Source organism: Cupressus sempervirens, chromosome 7 (genome assembly GCF_028749045.1).
Source record: "Cupressus sempervirens isolate cs-2001-9-10 chromosome 7, ASM2874904v1, whole genome shotgun sequence".
NCBI lineage: Eukaryota > Viridiplantae > Streptophyta > Pinopsida > Cupressales > Cupressaceae > Cupressus > Cupressus sempervirens.
In genome coordinates, this window is record NC_143124.1 from 600,105,953 (window position 1) to 600,127,429 (window position 21,477).

At 36.1% G+C, this 21,477-nt stretch overlaps 1 protein-coding gene across 1 annotated transcript in view; it reads right to left on the minus strand.

The window, feature by feature from the left end:
* The window catches only part of LOC149548162 (putative E3 ubiquitin ligase SUD1), a 91,333-nt gene that overhangs the window by 60,644 nt on the left and 9,212 nt on the right, over positions 1-21,477 (minus strand). The window contains exon 2 of the mRNA XM_089792202.1: positions 252-935. Within this exon, the coding sequence (XP_089648328.1) occupies positions 252-935 (684 nt within the window). The remainder of the gene's footprint in view (positions 1-251; positions 936-21,477) is intronic.

Consider the following 21,477-nt stretch of genomic DNA (forward strand, 5'->3'; position numbering starts at 1 on the left):
CATTGTGTGGATAAAGAGTTAATAGATGTTGGTTTTCCAACTTGCTGCATAAATATTACTTATAGAGAACAGCATTACCATCTCTAAAAATATTGCTTGTTCTCAGTAACCTATAAGGCTGTCATCCATCCTTTCAACAACAAAAAGAAATGAAAATACCAGGCAAAGGAAGTAAAGGAAATCAACATGTTCAAACTTCAAAGACTTGTGGCAGTCTCAAAATACAAGAGGCAAAGGTGCAGTATACTCACAGTTATTGCATTTTCCACCAAATGGAATACAGGTCCTTGCATCCCAACCAGTTCATCAAATGGGACATCTTCTACTCCTGCATCATCAGCAACATCAAACATTTGCTCAACATGTGCCTCAAGACGTGCAGCCTGCATTTCCAAATGAGCAGCTACATTTTCAGCATTTCTCCTTATCAATTGCCCTGCACCAGCAATGGCCTGACCAACTTCAACATTTCTGCCTCCTACATTCGCCCTATTGCCTTGAGCAGGTAATCGCCTCCCAGCACGTACAGCATGCCTCTCTATGCCATCCTCATCTCTCTCTGCATCCTGTCCTCTAAGTTCTCGAAGATGCCTGAAATAATCTCTCAAAGAAGTCGCACAAAGAAAAATGAATACAATAAATGCAGAAAGAAGCAATCCATTGAAACAGTCTGCCAGCAAAAGGGTGGGAGAAATGCGGCCCAAGAACACTTTTCTAGCTTCCACAAAACTCCGAACAAATGTTAACCGCCAGATCCAAAACGTTGTGAATGGTATGATAATGAACCAGACTGAGACAACAAATACCAGACGCAAACTAAAGTGCAAAGCACAGCATGCTTTTGTTGCCATACCAACCAAGAATTCCTGAAAAGGCAGTCTTGCTGGAGCATTTTCTGCATAAACTGGTGAAAAAGAAAATGTGTGTTTGCATACCTGCATCAATTTAAAATTTAAATAATAGAATCAAGTAATTCAATGGAAATGACGAATCTGCTTCACTGCTAAGTATCACAAAAATTATCTGTTTCACTGCAAACTATCACAAAAAAATTCTGTTTCACTGCAAAGTATCACAAATACAGCAGTGGAAATGATGAATCTCCTACTTATCAATGGTGAATCTATTTCACTGCAAAGCATCACAAAAATAAAATAAAATAGAATAAAAAATGAAAACAATTTGATTGTAAGCATAGAATTCAGGAGCATCCCACTACTAAGGGGCTGGTTTGCAGAAACTAATTGTTAATGTTTAGCGTCAGAAGAAGCAAAACATGAATCTTCTATGCTGCCACTATTTGCAATACATCTCAGAGATATAAGCATCTATATTCTGTTATTGATATCCGCTATACATTACAGAGATATAAATATGCCACCACTATCTGATATGCATCACAGAGACATATGCATACGTACATATATTCATACTGATGTATGCATACATATACGTATGCATATATCTCTGTCATGCATATGAAATATTGACAGTAAAATGTGCATGATGTTGACCAACTTATATTGGTCGGGCTTCATATTATCAGCGACAGATTCTATTACTTGTGTCAGGTTTCATACCCATGCCTTGGCTTTGTTATGATTATTATTATCGGGCCCTTGTGTTGTTATCGGGCAACAGTATATAAAACTAATACTGGACAGTTATCATGTTAACTAACATGCCTCTGAAGAGGCATTTCCCTACGTGGCTTTTGGGCCACGTAGAGACATGACTCTTCGGAATCATGTCACTCTCCATTTATATATATGTGCTCATTCTAACTGCAGAGAAAGCATAGATCAAAGGCATCTGAGTATCTGCGGATAAGTATCAATATTATTTATTGTTATCACCTTCACTTGTGTTATACAGTGATCAGGAGCGTTTGCCATTGCTAAAGAAGGAAGACTGATAAAGGTTTGCTGCAAGTCACTGTACAGATAAGTACTTATATTCTGCATAGTTTGAATCAGAATTTATATGCAAGCATTTTGTAATTGTTTGTCTATCAGAGATCCACTATTCTCAACATGGTATCAGAGCAGTACTAATAAGAAAACTCTTACAAAATATTAATTCTAAAACTGAGCCAAAGTTAAAGGAAGGAAAAGTTTTTTATTAAGCATTAAAATGGTGAATCGCGTAAGAATTGAAAATAGACTAGATGGAGCATCAAACTTCTCATCTTGGAAAACTAGACTATTAATAGTTCTAAGAGAGATGGAATTAGAAAATCACATTGAAACAAATTTACCCATGCCTGTGAATCAGAGAAAGCAATATGGAAAAGGCATAATAATAAGGCAATGAAAATAATTATAGATTCAGTAAAGGATCATATACTTCCATCCATAGCCAATCTTAAAACCGCATTTGATATGTTCTCCACTATTCAAAATACATTTGAAATTAATAATACAAGTAGATTGCTAACTCTGAAACAAGATCTACTTTACATAAAAATGAAAAATGGAGAATCCATTACCTATTACTTCCTTAGAATTATTGAATTAAAGGATCAACTTGCTACTATGCAAAGTCAAATGGATGATAAGGAACTAAGCATGATTGCTCTTAGAGGTCTTCCTCTATCATGGGATACCTTTATACGAGGTTTAAGTTCACGTTCTGAACTTCCAAAATTTGATCACCTAAAGAATGAATGCACTCAAGAGGAGTATAGACTTGCTTCCAGAGGACTAATTTCAAATCAAGAAGGTGACATCCAAGCATTATATTCCAAGTCAAATAAGAAAAGAAAGTTCAAGAATAACAAGGACTTCAACAAAAATCACAAATCTCACAAACAACGTGACTGGTCCAAAGTAAGATGCTTTAAATGTGATAAGCTTGGTCATTCCTATTATGTATGTCCAGAAAAACAGAAAATTCAAGCAACTCTAGCAGAAACTAAAGAAGAAAATAATGAGAAAATGGATAAAGAGAATTATGCATTTATAGTAGCTCTCTCAAGCGAGTTAAGCACTAATCACAACACCTGGATCATAGATAGTGAAGCTTCTCGTCATATCATCGGATTTAAGGATAAGTTTGAAACCTTCTCAAATCATGAATCAAAAGAACTATTGGAGATAATTCCTCTCACCCTATTAAAGGAATTGGTACTTGTTCTATTCAACTAAATTCAGAAATCACACTTCGACTCAAGAATGTCCTATATGTGCTAAGGAGTAAAAGAAATCTTGTCTCTATCTCCGGACTTGCTGATCAAGGGTACAGAATTGCATTTCAAGGAAATAGAGTTCTATCTTGGATGAAGAACTCATCTATTAAGAAAGCCATTTCCATTGGAGTAAAGGATGGAAGTCTTTATAAGCTTTGTAATAATCAAAATCCAAAGTTAAACTTAACTCTTAGTAATGATAAGTCAAATTCCACTGAAATCTAGCATAGAAGACTAAGTCACTTTAACTTTCGAGCCTTATCATCTATAGATAAAATTGTAAAAGGGCTACCAAATCTAAAATCAGATCATTCAAGTATTTGTAAAGGGTGTGCTTTAGGTAAAAATACTAAACATTCATTTCCCAGAAGTGATCATAAATCTAAAAACATTCTTGAATTGATTCATACAGATCTTTGTGGTTCTATGTCAGTTCTCTCCCTTAATGGATGTCAATTCTATGTGATTTCCATTGATGACTACTCTAGGAGAACATGGATTTATTTTCTAAAACAAAAGGAGTCATCTGAAGTCTTATCCAAGTTTAAAGAATTTAAAGCCTTAGCTGAAAATCAATCAGGACAAAAGATCAAAACCCTAAGGTTTAACAATGGGGTGAATTCACATCTAATATCTTTAAAAACTTATGTCTTTTTGTTCGGATTAAGAGGGAGTGTTCTGTACCTTATAATCCTCAACAGAATGGAATAGCAGAAAGAAAAAATAGATCTATTGTTGAGTCAGCCAAGGCCATGTTACATATCAAAATCTTCATTACTCCTTTTGGGCTGAAGCATCCAATACTGTTGTCTAAATTCAAAATCATTGCCCTCACTCTATATTAGAAAACACCACTCCAGAAGAAGTATTTACCGGTGTCAAACCAGATTTAAGCCACCTAAGAATATTCGGATGTCCTGTCTATATTCACATACCAAAAGAAAAGAGAACCAAATTGGAGCCTTCCAGGAAAAAGGGAATATTCACTGGTTATAGTGAAACTTCAAAAGGGTACAGGATCTACATTCCTGGACAAAGAACAATTGAGATTAGCAGAGATGTTATATTTGAAAAAGATACTGCCTTTAAAATTTCTAGTAATAGTGATGAATCCATTTCAAAAAAAGATCAAGCTACAGAAATTGAGAGGGAGGATAATTCTGACATCTCTTCCATGTCAAATCATACAGAATCATAAAACATCAACCATACCAATAAGAAGAGACCCCTTTGGGCCAAAAAAATGTTAGCTGAAAATCAAGTTGAACCAGATGATGTAGTTCAAGAAAGCAAAAGGACTAGGAATCAATCCTATTATGTTGCACTGCTATCTGAACTCATAAAATCTAAACTTACCAATGTTAAAGAAGCACTTTCTCATCAATCTTGGAAGGAAGCTATGATTGAGGAATATAACTCTATATTGAAAAATGATATATGGGACATTGTACCAAGACCCAAAAACAAATCAATTGTTTCTTCCAAATGGTTGTTCAAGATTAAACATGCTGCAGATGACAATATCGAAAAATACAAGGCAATATTTGTAGCCCGAGGTTTCTCTCAAAAGGAAGGTATTGATTATGAAGAAACTTTTGCCTCTGTCGCCAGGTATACTTCAGTTAGAACTATCTTAGCCATTGCAGCATCTAAAGGATGGAAAGTACATCAAATGGATGTTAAAACAACATTTCTCAATGGTAAGATTGAAGAAGTTTATGTTGAATAACCAGAAGGGTTCAATACCTTTGATTGCAAGACTCATGTTTGTAAATTGAAGAAAGCACTTTGTGGTCTTAAACAGGCTCTCAGAGCCTGGTATGAAAGAATAGATAATCACCTACTGAAATTGGGATATGCCAAAAATGAAGCCGATCCAAATCTATACTTCAAATCTAAAGGTGATGATATGGTTATCTTTGTATTATATGTTGATGATTTGCTAATTACAGGTGATGAACATCTTATAGAAAAATGTAAGCAAGATCTCTCTGCTGAATTTGAAATGAAAGACTTAGGGTTACTTCACTATTTTTTAGGATTAGAAATTTGGCAGTTGGACAACTATATTATACTAAATCAAGGAAAATATACAATTGATATATTAAGCAAGTTTGGAATGTTGGAATGTAAACAGGCTGCTACCCCTATGGAGATAAACCTACACGAACTAAAAGATGATATGAATGAATCTGAGGATGTGGATCCTACTTACTACAAACAAATTATTGGATCCCTGATGTATCTGGTTAATACCCGTCTTGACATATGCTATGCAACTCATACCTTGAGTCAGTTTATGTGTGCACCTAAGAAGATACATTTGCATGCAGCTAAATACATCTTGAGGTATCTGAAAGGCACTATTGGAATAGGAATCAAATATGACAAAGTCAATCTTGAACTAATTGGATACTCAGATTCTGATTGGGCTGGAAGTTCTATTGAGCGAAAGAGCACTTCAGGATATTGTTTCAGTCTTGGATCAGGTATGATTTCCTGGACTAGTCGGAAACAAACTTCTGTAGCTTTAAGTTTTACCGAAATCGAGTACATTGCATCTTCCTTGGTTGCCAGAGAAGCAGTTTCACTATGAAAGTTGCTTTCAAATCTCTTCAAAAGACCTTTGAAGCCCACTGTGATTTATTGTGATAATCAAAGTTGTATCAAGCTTTCTTCTAATCATGTGTTTCACAATCGATCCAAACATACTGAAATTCCATTTCATTACATCAGAGATATGGTTAATCGAGGAGTCATTAAATTGGAATATATATGTACAAATGATCAAACAGCTGATATCCTTACCAAACCTCTTGCTAAAGTGAAACTGAAATACTTCAGAGAAAAACTTGGTATGATTATTTGTAATGGATAATTTTAAAATAAAAGAGTTATTTCATTTAAAATTGTGTTTCCTTTGGTTACTTAGTAGTATTTGATATGTAATGAAAGGTGACGATCCTTCATGGACATATTCAGTTATAGAAAAATTATTCACAAGGTGACGATCTTGTAAATAATAAATCTATTTTTGGGCTTCTCTAGACATTGCCTTAAATGCAAGTAGAGATTATTTTTTGGGCTTCTCTAGACATTGCTTAAGTGCAAGTAGAGATTATTTTTGGGCTTCTCTAAACATTGCTTAAGTGCAAGTAGAGATTACTCTAGGCTTCTCTAGACATTGCTTAAGTGCAAGTAGAGATTATATGTGCTATCTCTAGACATTGCTTAAGTGCAAGTAAAGACTATGTGTGCTATTTCTAGACATTGCTTAAGTGCAAGTAGAGATCATTTACTGTTCATGCAGTATTGCTTATATGATGACTCTGATTAATGTTTTACTTCTCCCTAGCTAAAGAGGGAGTGTTAATGTTTAGCGTCAGCAGAAGCAAAACATGAATCTTCTATGCTGCCACTATTCGCAATACACCTTAGAGATATAAGCATCTGTATTTTGTTACTAATATCCGCTATACATTACAGAGATATAACTATGCCACCACTATCTGATATGCATCACAAAGACATATGCATACGTACATATATTCATACTAATGTATGCATACATATACGTATGCATATATCTCTGTCATGCATATGAAATATTGATAGTAAAATGTGCATGATGTTGACCAACTTATATTGGTCGGGCTTCATATTATCAATGACAGATTCTATTACTTGTGTCGGGTTTCATACCCGTGCCTTGGCTTTGTTATGATTATTATTATCGGGCCCTTGTGTTGTTATCGGGCGACGGTATATAAAACTAATACTGGACAGTTATCATGTTAACTGACATGCCTCCGAAGAGGCATGTCCCTACATGGCTTTTGGGCCACGTAGAGACATGACTCCGACATGACTCTTCGGAGTCATGTCTGTCTTCATTTATATATATGTGCTCATTCTAACTGCAGAGAAAGTATCAATCAAAGGCATCTGAGTATCTGCGGATAAGTATCAATATTATTTATTGTTTATCACCTTCACTTGTGTTATACAGTGATCAGGAGCGTTTGCCATTGCTGTAGAAGGAAGACTGATAAAGGTTTGCTGCAAGTCACTGTACAGATAAGTACTTATATTCTGCATAGTTTGAATCAGAATTTATATACAAGCATTTTGTAATTGTTTGTCTATCAGAGATCCACTATTCTCAACACTAATTAGAAGCTCACACTTATCCCCTTACAAGAAAATGCTGTCAATTGTTCCAATTTCAGTTTTAGGTCTGGAGAATATTCTGAGGGATTAAATGTGCCTATGACATAATTCCAAGCTCTAGAAATACTGCCATATAGACATTTCACATCGTCTGAGACATTCCATTACATTTGTTCTTTTAGAGTGCCATATACTTTAGAAAAGAAAAATAACTGGGAATTTTTCTTGGTATTTTTCTTGAAGTAGAAAAAAAATTCACCCCTTTAATAAATACTGAGTAATGTATTAAGACAGTCATGCAAATAAAGATTTAAAATTCAAAGGACTATTAATGGAGATCTTTTGAAATTGAGCAGAAGATTGTAGATAGTGGAGGTCAACCAACTCTACAGCATTTTTTTTAATCTTTAGGAAACATTTATGAACTTTTAGCTTGGATGGGGCATAATTAAAGGTTCAAGAAAGGCCCTGCATACTGGTAGGAACACTAACATGAAAAATGAAAATCAGGAGCAATTTAAATAAAAATGAAAAAACTAGTCACCATTTAAACCACTGTGGTTGCAACTTCCTCAAGTATTAGGCCTATTTGCAAATGTCGACTCAAGGAATATTACAGTATCCTTTCAAACAATTTCCCCAATCAAAGAAATACACATTGTTGTATCTTCCAGTATACTAGCTAGGGAACTTTTTCACTCCCTCTTCCGCTTTCTACTCATAAATCACAATGGGTGCTCACAATAGTGTGGAAAATAATTAAATTATCAGATAATTATATATTTAAGCTGTTGCAACTTATATTTAAGTACTTAAAAAAGTGCTGTAGATGGAGACATAAAGTAACTTATGTTTTGGCCCAAATGTGGAGTTGAATTAAAAGGGGGATTTCAAGTAACTTGGGAAGAAAAGGAAAAAAAAATGTTTATTTCAATAACAAAAACAACAAAAAAAAAAAAATGTTTTGTTAAACTTATAAGCAATGAGAAAACTATTAAAGAAGGACTTGAGCAAGAGATTGATCATTCCTTATTCATTATCAAATTTTCTATACTTGAAAAATTGCACTATGTTCATCTTCTACACCTTGGATGAAAACACTAACTAGGTGATCCTGATTCTGGGTAAGATTTGGATTCTGATTCTGATTCAAGGATTCAGTAAAAGCAATTTTGGGCCAGATTCCAATACATTGGGTATATATATATATATATATAGACATTATATAAATATATATACATATGTGTATGTATGAATATTAATAGATTCATACATGTTGGACTAACCACCAATGTTCCCCTTCGGGATTCGTTACATGGCTTAACCGTCTGATCTGTTCTATAACTTTAGTGGTTGTATCGAGCATTAATAGGTTGATCTTTTGGTGCAAAGGCAATGCTAGCTTATAACAAGTGGTATCAGAGCTTGGTCACAAGTTTGAATCTCCTCGGACAACACTGAGGGGGGGAATTGTCTGACTGACCGCCAACATTCCCCTTCGGGATTCATGACATGGCTTAACACACCAAACATGGCATAACCATCATGATTTTCCACCATAAATGACCTTTCTACCAAGACAAGAAAAAGGTGGCAACAACAAGGTAAAGCTTGGCCTGTGTTTAGGTTTTAGGCAAAAGCATTCAAGTGGTGTGATTCTAACTTGATTTAACAGGCAATTTTTTCCAACTACTATTTCAACATGGCCAAGACTCCATATTAAATAAACTCGCCTAGTGCACTTTAGTGATGGCTGATCCAAAACTTCTACCACCAAACCAAATTGCTAGGTCATTCCACATTTCTTCCTATGCTTATGCAACAGGTGGGGTACCATACCGTCTCAAACAACCAAATTCTTAAAAACAGTGGCAGCCTACTCATATTAAAAAGGATAGTAAATTGTATGCTTATGTTGCTGGAACATTGTTTTTTGTGTCATCTTTGTGCTTGCACTATTACGTTTGTGATTTCATATATTGAATCAAAAATTAGATCACATTAAATCAAGCTTAGGACTAATGATATTCATAGACCTAGAGACTTAACTTTGCATAAAATAGTCTTTCAACTCCTGGAAACACATGTTAAATAGAATTTCCTTCAAATTTTGTTTGCAGCGACCTGTTAGCCTCTTTTCCAGTAGGAAGTTGTTTATGTGTAGATTAGATGTCATCCTGAAATGGCCCACTCCTGTTTTTTCGCTAGTTTGTTCTTTGAACTCTGTCAATAGGTTTTCTGATTGCAAAGAGGGTCTCTGAACTTGTTTTATATGTTTTATTGTTCAAATACGCCTGTTTGCAGATTAAACAATAGAATTTTAAATTGCAACAGAATGAATATAGAATTGGACAAGCAGCATTATTTAAACATTTCCAAAACTTCTTTCACATCACAGAGAGAATACAATAGGAGGCAGCAGGTGACAAGCAACCTGGAATGTTGGCTAAACTTAGTCGAGTGTAGCACAATAACCCCGACAGCAGTAATCTACTTCAGATATTCTCCATGCTATATGGAAGTGTTCACCCCTTCACAGCAAAACACACCCCTGCAATTATGGTTCCCCAAAAAATACAGGTTCGGCAATCATTATGGAAAGCACGGTGAATTGATATATGACCAACATGTACTGGTAGGCCTCTCTTCACATCCAATAGCAAACATGCAATACTCAAGTCTTCGTGGCAGTCATCAGGACTTCAATCGTGACTTCAACATTTCACTCTGTTAACACCATCACCCACAGTCTTCGCCTAAACCCAAAGCTAATTGCTGGAAGTAAAATTTCACATCCCGTGTTCACACATGCTTCCAGCTATCCATCCAATTTGTATTCAACTCTGCAGTATAACTCAAAAATTCTACACCAGTTAAAAATCACTACATGCTCCTATGAATTTGAGATGACACACTTTGAAGCACTGGCAGTTTGGTTCTGTTATTAGTTAATTCTTTCTTCCTCTTTAGTGTAGCTCCAAGACATAGCTCCAAGACCATTCCAGATAATGGCATCAAAGTTGTTGACTTGCAGGGGCGACTTGAGGTGGCGACATCCCAAAAAGCCCAACTAAGAAAGGGAGTTCTGTAATGAATTTGTTCGTTCAAACTTCTGAAAATGAATTCCTGACAACACTTCTTGCTCAATAATGTCTTTTCTCCAATATGCGATGTTGTCTACACTTCCTTCCCATTCCCAAATTCCCTCACTCGATTCCAACCCAAACGATTGATGGTTTCTATTCTGCCGTTACAAGTCCACGCGCACATAGTGAGTAAAGAGACATTATGCCCGTGAGCATACATGGCTGGCCAGCTCAAGTCTCCACTAAGGACAAAAACTAGTACACCATTAAATATTAATAGCATCAGAAAATATAATAAACACTATATTTATTTAATTCAGTCACTTTCGCATAGGAACTGGTAATAAACTCCATATAATCTCCACGATACCCATTAAGTTCCATGTTAGGTCTTTGGGATCAAAATTTATAAGGGCTGACAACTGATTCTGATGTCCATTTCAAGTAGGGGACATTACAATCCACCCCCTCAAAATTGCTTGTCCTCAAGCAATCGTAATCCTAGATGCTATAAGATGGCTTCATTTCCCCATGTTGCGTCTTCGTTGGGTAGATCGTTTTACTACACCAAGTATTCTCTAATTGTTCGCTTTTGGAGTATACGCTCTCTAGTGTCTAAAATCGCCTCAAGAACCAATACCAACTGTCCATCATCCAAAGGAGGTAACTCTATTATAGGTATCACATTATGTCCCAATGCCTTCTCGAGGCGTGAGTCATGATACATGAGAAACATTATGTATCCGCCAATCTGCTGGTAACTCCAACTCGTAAGCTACTTCTCCATTCTGCCTCATCACCCAGAAAGGCCCATAATAACATGGCTTTAATTTGTCTCGTCCCCTCCTCTTAAGAGAGGATTGCATGTAAGGATACAACATGAGGTAGACCATGTCCCCCATCTCAAATGTTTGCTCCACTCTATGCTGATCTGCATACTGTTTTTGCTGATTTTGTGCCTTCCACATGTTCTCACTTAAAGATCTCATGATATCCTAATACTCTTTAATCAAGTCTTTAGCCATGGGCACTCTACTACCACTAAAGAGCAAATCTATGTAATTCAGAGCATCATACCCATTAAGGCCACGAAGGGTGTCATATGGATGGAGATGCGGTATGTTGTGTTATAGCAATACTCACCAAGGGTACAACCACTTCACCCACACTTTCTAATGCCCAGATATGTAGTTGCAGAGATAACCTTAAACCCCTTTATTTACTTAGTCTAGTCACCCATTTGTTTATGATAACTAGTGCTCGGGGTTAGTTTGGTCCCACATAATCTGAAAAGCTCCAGCCAAAAGAGACTCATGAACCTATTGTCCCTATCATTGACAATAGTCTATGGTAACCCATGTAGCCTAAATATATCCTGGAAAAATAATTCCCCCACCTAAACTATTCTATTTGATGTTGCAATAGCAAGGTAATGTACAAATTTAGTCAACCAAACCACCAATACAAAAATACAATCCCTACCTTGGGACTTAGGCGGGCTTGTAATAAAATCCATCGATCCACTATCCCACTTCCTCTCCGGAATGGGCAATGGTTGTAGTAATCCACCGGGAAAGGAGTGGTCATGTTTATTCTATTGGCATTTTGTGCACTCCCTTATGTGTTGTACTACATCTATTTTGAGCCCCTTCCATGTGAAGCACTCTTTTACTTGCACATAAGTTTTAAAATACCCTTAGTATCCCACCATAGGTGAATCGTGGAAAGCTCTCAAGGTCTTTTTCTTAATGGCAGATCCAAGTACTAGCCAAATTCAATTCTTATGCATGATCAAATCATTTATTACTAAATACTCCTCATACTAGGTGGTTCCATCAATGATGCTTGAAGCCCACATGTCTTTCACATGTTTTGCTAAAATCAACTCTCTCCAATCATCTAATATAACTCCCAAAGCACATAAGTGAGGTCTCTAAGACAATGCATCAACAACTACGTTTTTCTTCCCTTTGATGAAAACTATTTCAAAGTCAAATGCTTAAGGCTATTACAAGTTGTTTTAACTGTAAATTTTCTGCCCACCAAATTTTGTCCAAAATTAGCCAAAGCATACATAATGGCTAACATTTCTTTGTCATAAATGTTGCAACTCTTCCCAACACCTCTCAGCATTCTAGTATCATAAGAGATAGAGTGCTTATCATGCATCAAAACTGCCCCAACTCCTCTTGAAGCATCACAATGTAGCTCAAATGATTTGTTGGAATCATGGGTAGCCAAAACAGGGCAAGAACTCACTAACTCCTTAAATCTGTCAAAACACTATTGTAATCTAACTGTCCACTTCAAGGCATCCTTCCAAGTCAAATCTGTAAGAGGAGTTGATGACTATGAGTACCCCTTCCTAAAGCAGCAGTATAGCCAATCCCCTGAGGTGCAAAAGATTCTTAGGTGGTTCCCAATCCATAATAGTGTAATGTCCCCTTTTGGGACATTAGAAGATTCAAAGACATATTCATATAATATTGAAATTTTCTATGAGAGCATGAGTAAAAAGGGGCAATTTAATTTTATAAGGTGGGCTAAAGGTGACAAGGAGGGATAAGACAAAAAGCCAGGAAGGAGCCGAAGAGTCACAGCTTTGTGGATTAAAAGGAGAGAGGCTCTTTCAGTCAAGCATGTTTTTGTTTTAGGATTCAGATTGCAGTTTCTCTCTCTGTGAGAGTTATTTAGAAAGCTTCAGCTTTCAGCCAGTGTGAGGACGTAGCCCCTCCTGCCGGTATGTAGTGGACGCAAACCCATTGTCTGTGGAGGCGCCACGTCAGGTGTCTCGCATGTGGACACAAACCCATTTTCTTAGTGTTCCAATCTGATTGTAAAACTGTGTTTAACATTGAACTTTGAAGACTGATTATTGTATTGCTGTCGTATAATGCAATAACATGCTTTAAGGACTTTTATGAGAATTTATTGGTTTTATATTGTTGGTTTGTAATGCATTTTCATATGTTTAAGTTTGAATATTATATTGAAGAAGAAATCGGGTAAATATCTATTGGGGATATTTCAAATAGCTCAGATCTTCTCAAATCCACACAAATACCCTTCCAACTAATTATATGTCCCAAATACAATAAATCAGTCATCCCAAATCCACATTTAGACATTTTAGCATATACGGATTCTTGGTCCAGGATTAGCAACACAATGTCAATGTGTTCCAGGTGTTCCTCCCAACTCCTACTATATATCAGTATATCATCGAAGAAGATTAACATGAATCTCCTTAGTTGATTCCTAAATATCCTGTTCATGCCTGACTGAAAGGTAGCTACCATGTTAGTCAAACCAAAAGGCACGACCAAGAACTCAAAATGCCCATAATGGGACTTAAAAGGTGTCTTCTCTATATAACCCTCCCTGACATGAATCTAATGATAGCCTAATCTCAAATATATCTTTAAAAGATTGCATACTCCATGTAACTCATTAATCAACTCATCTATATGGGGAATTGGGTACCTATTTTTAATTGTCCTCTTTAACATTTCCTTATAATCTATACACATTTGGAAAGTCCCATCCTTCTTTTTAACCAGTACAATTGCTGAAGCAAGTGGGCTCTTACTAGGCCTAATGTGACCCATCTCTAGTAGCTCCTTAATTGCCTTTTCAATCGCATCTTTATACTTCTTTGGATGCTTGTAGGGAATAATAAATCCCAGTTTAGGCCCTTCCTCAAGCTCTATCACATGCTCCATACCCCTATCCGATAATCTGCCTTGTAGTCTATATTCAAACACTTCAATGTGTTTGATCAAGAGCTCCTAAATCTGTGGGGGATAATCATGCTTCTATTGCACACTCTCCTCTAGCATCACCACTATCAATGTTGCCCACTGTACTTGGTCATGTTGAATCAATCACTCAATGTGTCTAAGTAACACCACCTTGAGGCCACTATCTGCAAGTGCTCTAATCACCACCTTTATTCCTTGATGTTCGAACTTCAAATCCATTTTGTCAAGGTTGAAAGTGAACTCATGTAATGACTTCATCCAAGTCATGTCAAGAATGCAATCATAATCATCCATGCTAACAATGAAGAATTTGCCAACCATGTCATACTTCCCCAACTGTAAATGCATGTTATTTATAACATGAGTGCTTTGCAATGTATGGCCACTAGCTACAATCACCTTAAAGCTACAATATTACTCTATCTAAAGGCTTGTCCTCTTAACTAACTTCTCTAATACAAAATATGTGTAGCACTGGTATCAACCAAGTTAATCACTTGCTGCCCCTGCATCACACTCCTGACTCTAAAAGTTATAGCTTAGTCATCATCTGAGAATCGTGCAATTGTTTTCTCATCACCTATTGCAATTGTGCCTTACTCTCTTGCTGTCCTCTGAATTAGATTGTGTATCCTCATCTTTTAATACTGATTCCTCTGCTAAAAAGTACTCTATTTGAGATGTCTTAGCCTTCATAGGGCATTTATGAGATAAATCCCATAGTTCCTACATTGGAAGCATAATTTCCTTCTCCTTAAATCAGTAAGGAGATCTAAAATAAATTCTTATCTTTGTTTGTCTTTGAAGAGGATCCCTTAGACTGAAAATTGTCTCTAGAGGAAGAAGGTTCCATGTCTCTAGCCTTTTTTATAGGCTTCCTAAAAAGTAGCTACAGTTAATCCCTTAATCCATCCCTTAAGGGGTTCCATAAGACCGTCCTTGAACCACACCAACAACTTCCTTTGGGAAATACTTGTAACCAAAATCGAGTCTCTGAAATTCTGAAATGTAAGAGTCCATTGTACCCCATTGTTTAAACTGAGCTAATTTCTTAAAGTGTAATTCAGGATCTTTTTTTGTCAAAGCTCTCAATGAACATCTCAATGAAGTCAATATAAGAGGTAATTTGGTCATGGCCTAGGGTAACCATGCCATGGTGCCACAACTCATGCCAGTCCATCCAAATGTAATACAGAAAATTTTATGACCTCTTCTTTCGGCATTGGATTCAACTGAAAATGCATATCGACTTTCTGCACCTACTCCCTAGCAGTCATCTTATCGGATCCATCAAAATATGGCAAAGAAGGTTTGCTAAATTCCTTTTGCAAATCAAATGTTGTCCTCTACTACCTGTATGAGGCATGTGTTTCAGCCTCACATCAATGTACTCCCTAAAGGTAATGGCTGCCATAAACTCTTCTCCACCTCTTTCCCAATCTCTTCTAAACTGAGCCCGCAACTCAGTAATCTGTAGCTCATGTCCCTGTTCAACTAAAAAACAGGGTGGAATAGGTACAATGGGTCTCGAACATATAGTTCTTGTTGGTCTAGTTACCTACTTAAAATTATCTCCAATATGTGCTCCACCATTCAGCCCATTATGTATTCCGTTCTTGCCCCATTTTGAGCTGCATTATTTCCACCATTATTTGCTCCATTGTTCCCTTGATTATTTCCTACATTATTCACGCCTTCATTTCCATTAATATTCCCGTCTGCATTCACATTAATGCCCATCTATCTAGCCATCATTTGAATTAAAACATCCATTAGCTGATTTTGTTCCCGTGCTCTTTGTTCAACTAATCAACATCCCTGTGCTATGGTATATCCAATAACTGCAGAAATCTCTCTTTTCACAGGTCCCTGGCATTCCCGTCACCCATATTCTCGAAACCCTCTTCAGCTGCAACAAATTGTTCTTCCTGATTTTTCTCTTCCTGGCCTACATTCAAACGTGCTCTAGTCCTCCTCAAATTGTAATGGTGCATCAATGGCTATACACTCCAACCTGTCATATCATTTCCTCACTCTTTGTAATATTTAACCCGCAAGGATGGAAAGAACCTAGTTCTGATACCACTGAAATGGCCCACTACTTTTTTTTGCCAGTTTGTTCTTTGCACTCTATCAATTAGTTTTCTAATTGCAAAGGGGGTCTCTGAACTTGTTTTATATATTTCAATATACAGGATTGATTTGGTTTCTTTGTTCAAATATGCATGTTTGCAGATTAAACAACAGAACTTCAACTAAATTGCAACAGAATGAATATGGAATTGGACCAGCAGTAGTATTTAGACATTCCAAAACTTCATTCTCTCACACAGAGAGAATGAAGTCTTGGAATGTCTAAATACTACTGCTAGTCAGAGAGAATGAAGTTTTGGAATGTCTAAATACTACTGCTAGTCCATTTCCATATTCAACCTGTTGCAATTTAGTTGAAGTTCTATTGTTTAATCTTCAAACACGCATATTTGAACAAAGAAAACAATCCATATCCCATGTTCACACGTACTTCCAGCTATCCATCCAATTTGTAATTAACTCTACTGTACAACTAGAAAATGTTACACCAATAAAAAATCACTACACACTCATATAAATTTGCAATGACACACATTGAATGTAATGTCTCGTTCCTAGTTCCCATCAGGAAGTTGCTTGTAGTTCCCATCAGGAAGTTGCCTGGTTCCCGTCGGGAAGTTGCTTGGTTCCTGTCGGGAAGTGTTTCTAGCTCCCATCAAGAAGTTATCTGGTTCTTGTTAGGGAGTTGCTTGGTTCCTGTCAGGAAGTTACCTAGTTCTTGTGGGGAAGTTGCTTCTAGTTTCAGTTAGTAAGTTGCTTGGTTCCCGTTGCTTCTAGTTTCTGTCGCGAAGTTGCCTTGTTCCGGTTGCTTCTAGTTCTCATCAGGAAGTTGCCTAGTTCCTGTCGAGGAGTTGCTTGGTTCCTGTCGAGAAGTTGCTTGGTTCTCGAGGGGAAGTTGCTTCTAGTTTTCGTCAGGAAGTTGTCTAGTTCCCGTTAGGAATTTGCCTAGTTCCCGTCAGGAAGGTGCTTGTAGTTCTCGTCGAGAAATTCCCTAGTTCCTGTTGGGAAGCTGCTTGGTTCTCGTAAGGAAATGCTTCTAGCTCCCGTCAGGAAGTTTTCTAGCATACGATATCTGAAATGGAGGTCGTTCGTTTAAGGTGTTTGCACTGTAGGGAGCAAATCAATATAAAGTTTAAATATCCTTCATTAATGAATCGGAGAAGGCATCTAATTTCCAACACACAAAAGTACACCATTTAATAGATACACAAGCGAGTCACAATTTATCACAGAGAGAATATAGTTGCCATATCCAAGTAATATAGAGAACAAAATCGGGTGAGGGAATCCCACCGAAACCATGATAACCAAGTAGGAAAGGTCTTGCACTTCCAAAATGGCGAACAATGGTAAACTCCAACAAGAATTCTCAGTACAATTAAAATAATCTAACTCGCATACCTACAACAACTAACCAACGGACATATGTACCTCATTGGACAAAAACTCCCAAGGGATAAACAATGTGCCAACACATGACACAGCAAGCACCTACGCCTAAGAAAAACTAAATATGGGTTTGAGACATACATAAATCAATTGAAACCCCAAATAAATTTTTTGTTTTAATTAATTTTATGTCGGGGATATTACATTTAAGTACTGGCAGTTTGGTTTTGACATCAATTATTTGTTTATTCCTCTTCAACAGGGTTCAAAGACCATTCCAAATAATGGCATCAAAGTTGTTGGCTTGAGGGAGCAACATCCCGAAAAGCTCAACTAAGAAAGGGAGTTTTGCAATGAATTCGTCTGTTCAAACTTTTGCAAATGAATTTCCAACAACACTTCTTGCTCACTACTATCTATTCTCCAACAAGCAATGTCGTCTATGCTTCCTTTTCATTCCATTCCCAAATACCCCCACGCAATTCCAACCCAACGCTTCACGGATCCTATTCTATTGTTACAAGTCCACACATACATAGTGAGTAAAGAGACATCATGCCTGTGAGCGTACGTGGATGGCCAACTCAGATCTCCACTAAGGACAAAAACTACTACACTGTTATAACATTAATGACATCCGAAAATATAATAAACTCCACATTAGTTTAATTTGGTCACTTCGGCATAAGAGTTGGTAATAAACTCCATATAATCTCCATGATCACCATCAAGTTTTGGGATAGCCCCTTGGGATCGAAATTTAAACGGATAACAACTAGTTCTAATGACCATTTCAAGTAGGGAACATTACACATCCTTAATACTTGAAATCTCAATCCAAGGCATAGGTGTTAACAGTCTAGTCAATGTACTTGAGGCAAAAACATAGGCATGTAATCATTTTTGTTCATGCAAACTCCATCATGAAAACTTGTAATGTGCATATTAGTATATTGTCTATTCTTTTAGTCTAGGATCAATTTAAATTATTTTTAGATTTTGTTACATCTCAAGGAGCTTTCCCTCCTAATTTGATGAGAAGTTTTAGCTCACATGCTATTTATGATTTCATTGCCAAAACCATTCTTACCTTGGGGTTTCGGTAAGATCTAGCCCTAGATGCAAGTGTGTCAAAACAAAAGATAGACAAGAAATGCAGTAAAGGAGAGAGAGATCTGCTAACTAATGCAACTAAATTGAATTGATTGCATGTCAAGGCCAAAGCTCAAAAACCAACAAGTCAAAAGGAAGTTAAGCATTAAAATATGGACCCAAAACATTAGAAAAATCATTTTTAAACCAGCCCAAAGATCTAGGAGCAAAGTGTGATATTCTGAAACTGTCAAGTTGAGTCCCTTCCCAAGATGGATGTTCCAAGAGTCCACGCTTGTCTTAATGGTACGGCAATTTGGTCGTACGACTACAAATCGTCCCTCTCCAACATGGCCTACAATCACCAAATGCGCAATCTACCCTCTATGTTATAGGGTACCAATCTGACATGGGAACAAGACTAATGTATGGTGTTGTGCAAATTGTTTGGTCATACAATGTGCGCCCTCTTCTCTCTATGTTGCATAGTACCAGTTTGGCATACTGACAAGATTGTCATACAATGTTGTGCAAAATGTTTCGTCATACAGTGATGTTGTGTGTATGGTAAAATTAGTAGACTCACAATCGTACAGTCTTAGGTGTTCCAGAGTGTTGTTCGGTGGTGGATAACACAGTTGTACAGGTAAGTACGGCATACGATGGAGAGTTCACAATGTCCCCACTATTATGTTAGCTTGGGAAAAGTAATAACTGCAAAAAAGATGTTAGAATTCAACAATAATAAGTTTAATCATACTACTCTACCCTCTAGCTTAACCCTAACCTTAAAGACATCTCCATATCGAGATCAATAACCCTCCTAAGGATCTCTCGGTCTTGAATGATATAATATCTATTCTAGTACCATCCTCGCTTACTTCTCTGTCTTTTATGAAGTGCTCCCTTTAAGGTCGTTCCTGGAAGAGATGTTCTCTATCCAGGGCCTTTATCACATATGCATATGTTAACATCTACACAATATTTCGGCCTTATAATCATATCAAGATCACTCTCTTCCGAAAGGGACTCTCTTGATCTTAAGCTATTAAGATCACTCTCTTCCCAATGGGACTCTCTTGATCTTAACAATTAATCATGTTAAGTTCAGAATTTTGTACATCATATTCATACATGTACAAATATATCTTTGCATATAAATATAAGTTATTCGCCAAGTAAACATTTGAAAATTCATATCTTTAATGTGATATACCCTTAATAAGTTATTCACAAAATAAACATTCATAACTTTCTTAATAATTAAATAAACATTCATACCTTTAATTGCTTTTAAGAAAGGAAATAAATATAATAATAAAAGAAATTAGCAATATACATACCTTTAATAGTATTAGAGATTCTTCTTCCCAAATTCCTTGTCTTTTCCACATTCTAGATAAAATATCCTTGTCTTATTATTATTTTTTATTCCAAAATGTTTTTCTCCAATTTATAATCCTATCTGCAATTTATTTCTATTTATAATCCTATCTTAGCATGAAAATATATTTATTAATCGCTATTTTCCAACTTTTCCTATTAATGACTAATTGTTTTTTTATCCTCCATTCTATTTGCTGGTCCATGGTTATATTTTTTATATCCCCCTCTTTGGTGGTCTTGGACCCTTTTTAATATAAGACATGGGTCATGCCTTTTCCAAAAGACACAACTTCATTTAGGACATTTTATTTGGTTATTTATTAATAACCATAATTTAATAATAATATATTTTATTTGGTGATTTTCTTATTTAATATTTATGTGATTATGTTAGATGAGTATTTATTGAAGGTAATATTATAAATAATAAAAGTGATATAATTTATTCTTATAATTAATTAGTCAATTTATTTTGATACCTAATGTTGATAATCAATATTCTTGAATATCTATTAAATATTATTTTTTATTCATTGAATATGTGAAATATCATTAGTATTATTAGTTAGCCAATTTTATTGTATTGATTACTATTATTATTATATTTAGATAAGGAATTCAATAATATATTTTGAATACATCTATAATAATCATATGTCAATAGAGGGTTATGACAGAGTTTGGGGATTCGTACAGAAGGTGTTTGGTATGCCAAAGGGAGTGCAGAGTCCTGAAAGTACAAATAGGAGGTCGAGTTTGCCAATTTCGATAAGTGAGTAGAATATTAATTAGTACGATCATAAGCCAAACATAAGTATGTAGATTTGTCGAACCTCTCCAAATGGAGGCCTTACAAGTTGGCAAACAATGTGAAATATCCGAGCGATATCTCCAACTACAAAATAGGATGGCATTGAACCACCAAAATTGTGACAAGCAGAGTAGGAAGGGTCTTCCACCTTCAAAACTACACACAACTTCCTCAGCCTTCAACCTTTGGAAATACAAAAACAAATCAAATCAAATCAAATCCTTGCTAGATTACAACACCCAGTCATTTCCTTATAAAGGCCTCCAAGAAGCATCTAGAGATTCACAACAGGCTGACAATATTATTGATTCGGGCCTCATATTTGTTAATTAAAATAATTAACTAGAGGTTCTTTTATTATATTATTTAAATTCTAAGACTAATTAATTTATTTATTACATTACAATTTGAGGACATGACATCGAGCCCCCAGCAAGGTTGAGAAGTAATCCCACACTACCAAGCCCAAAAATTAAGGCCTCCAAGACCAGATACAATATA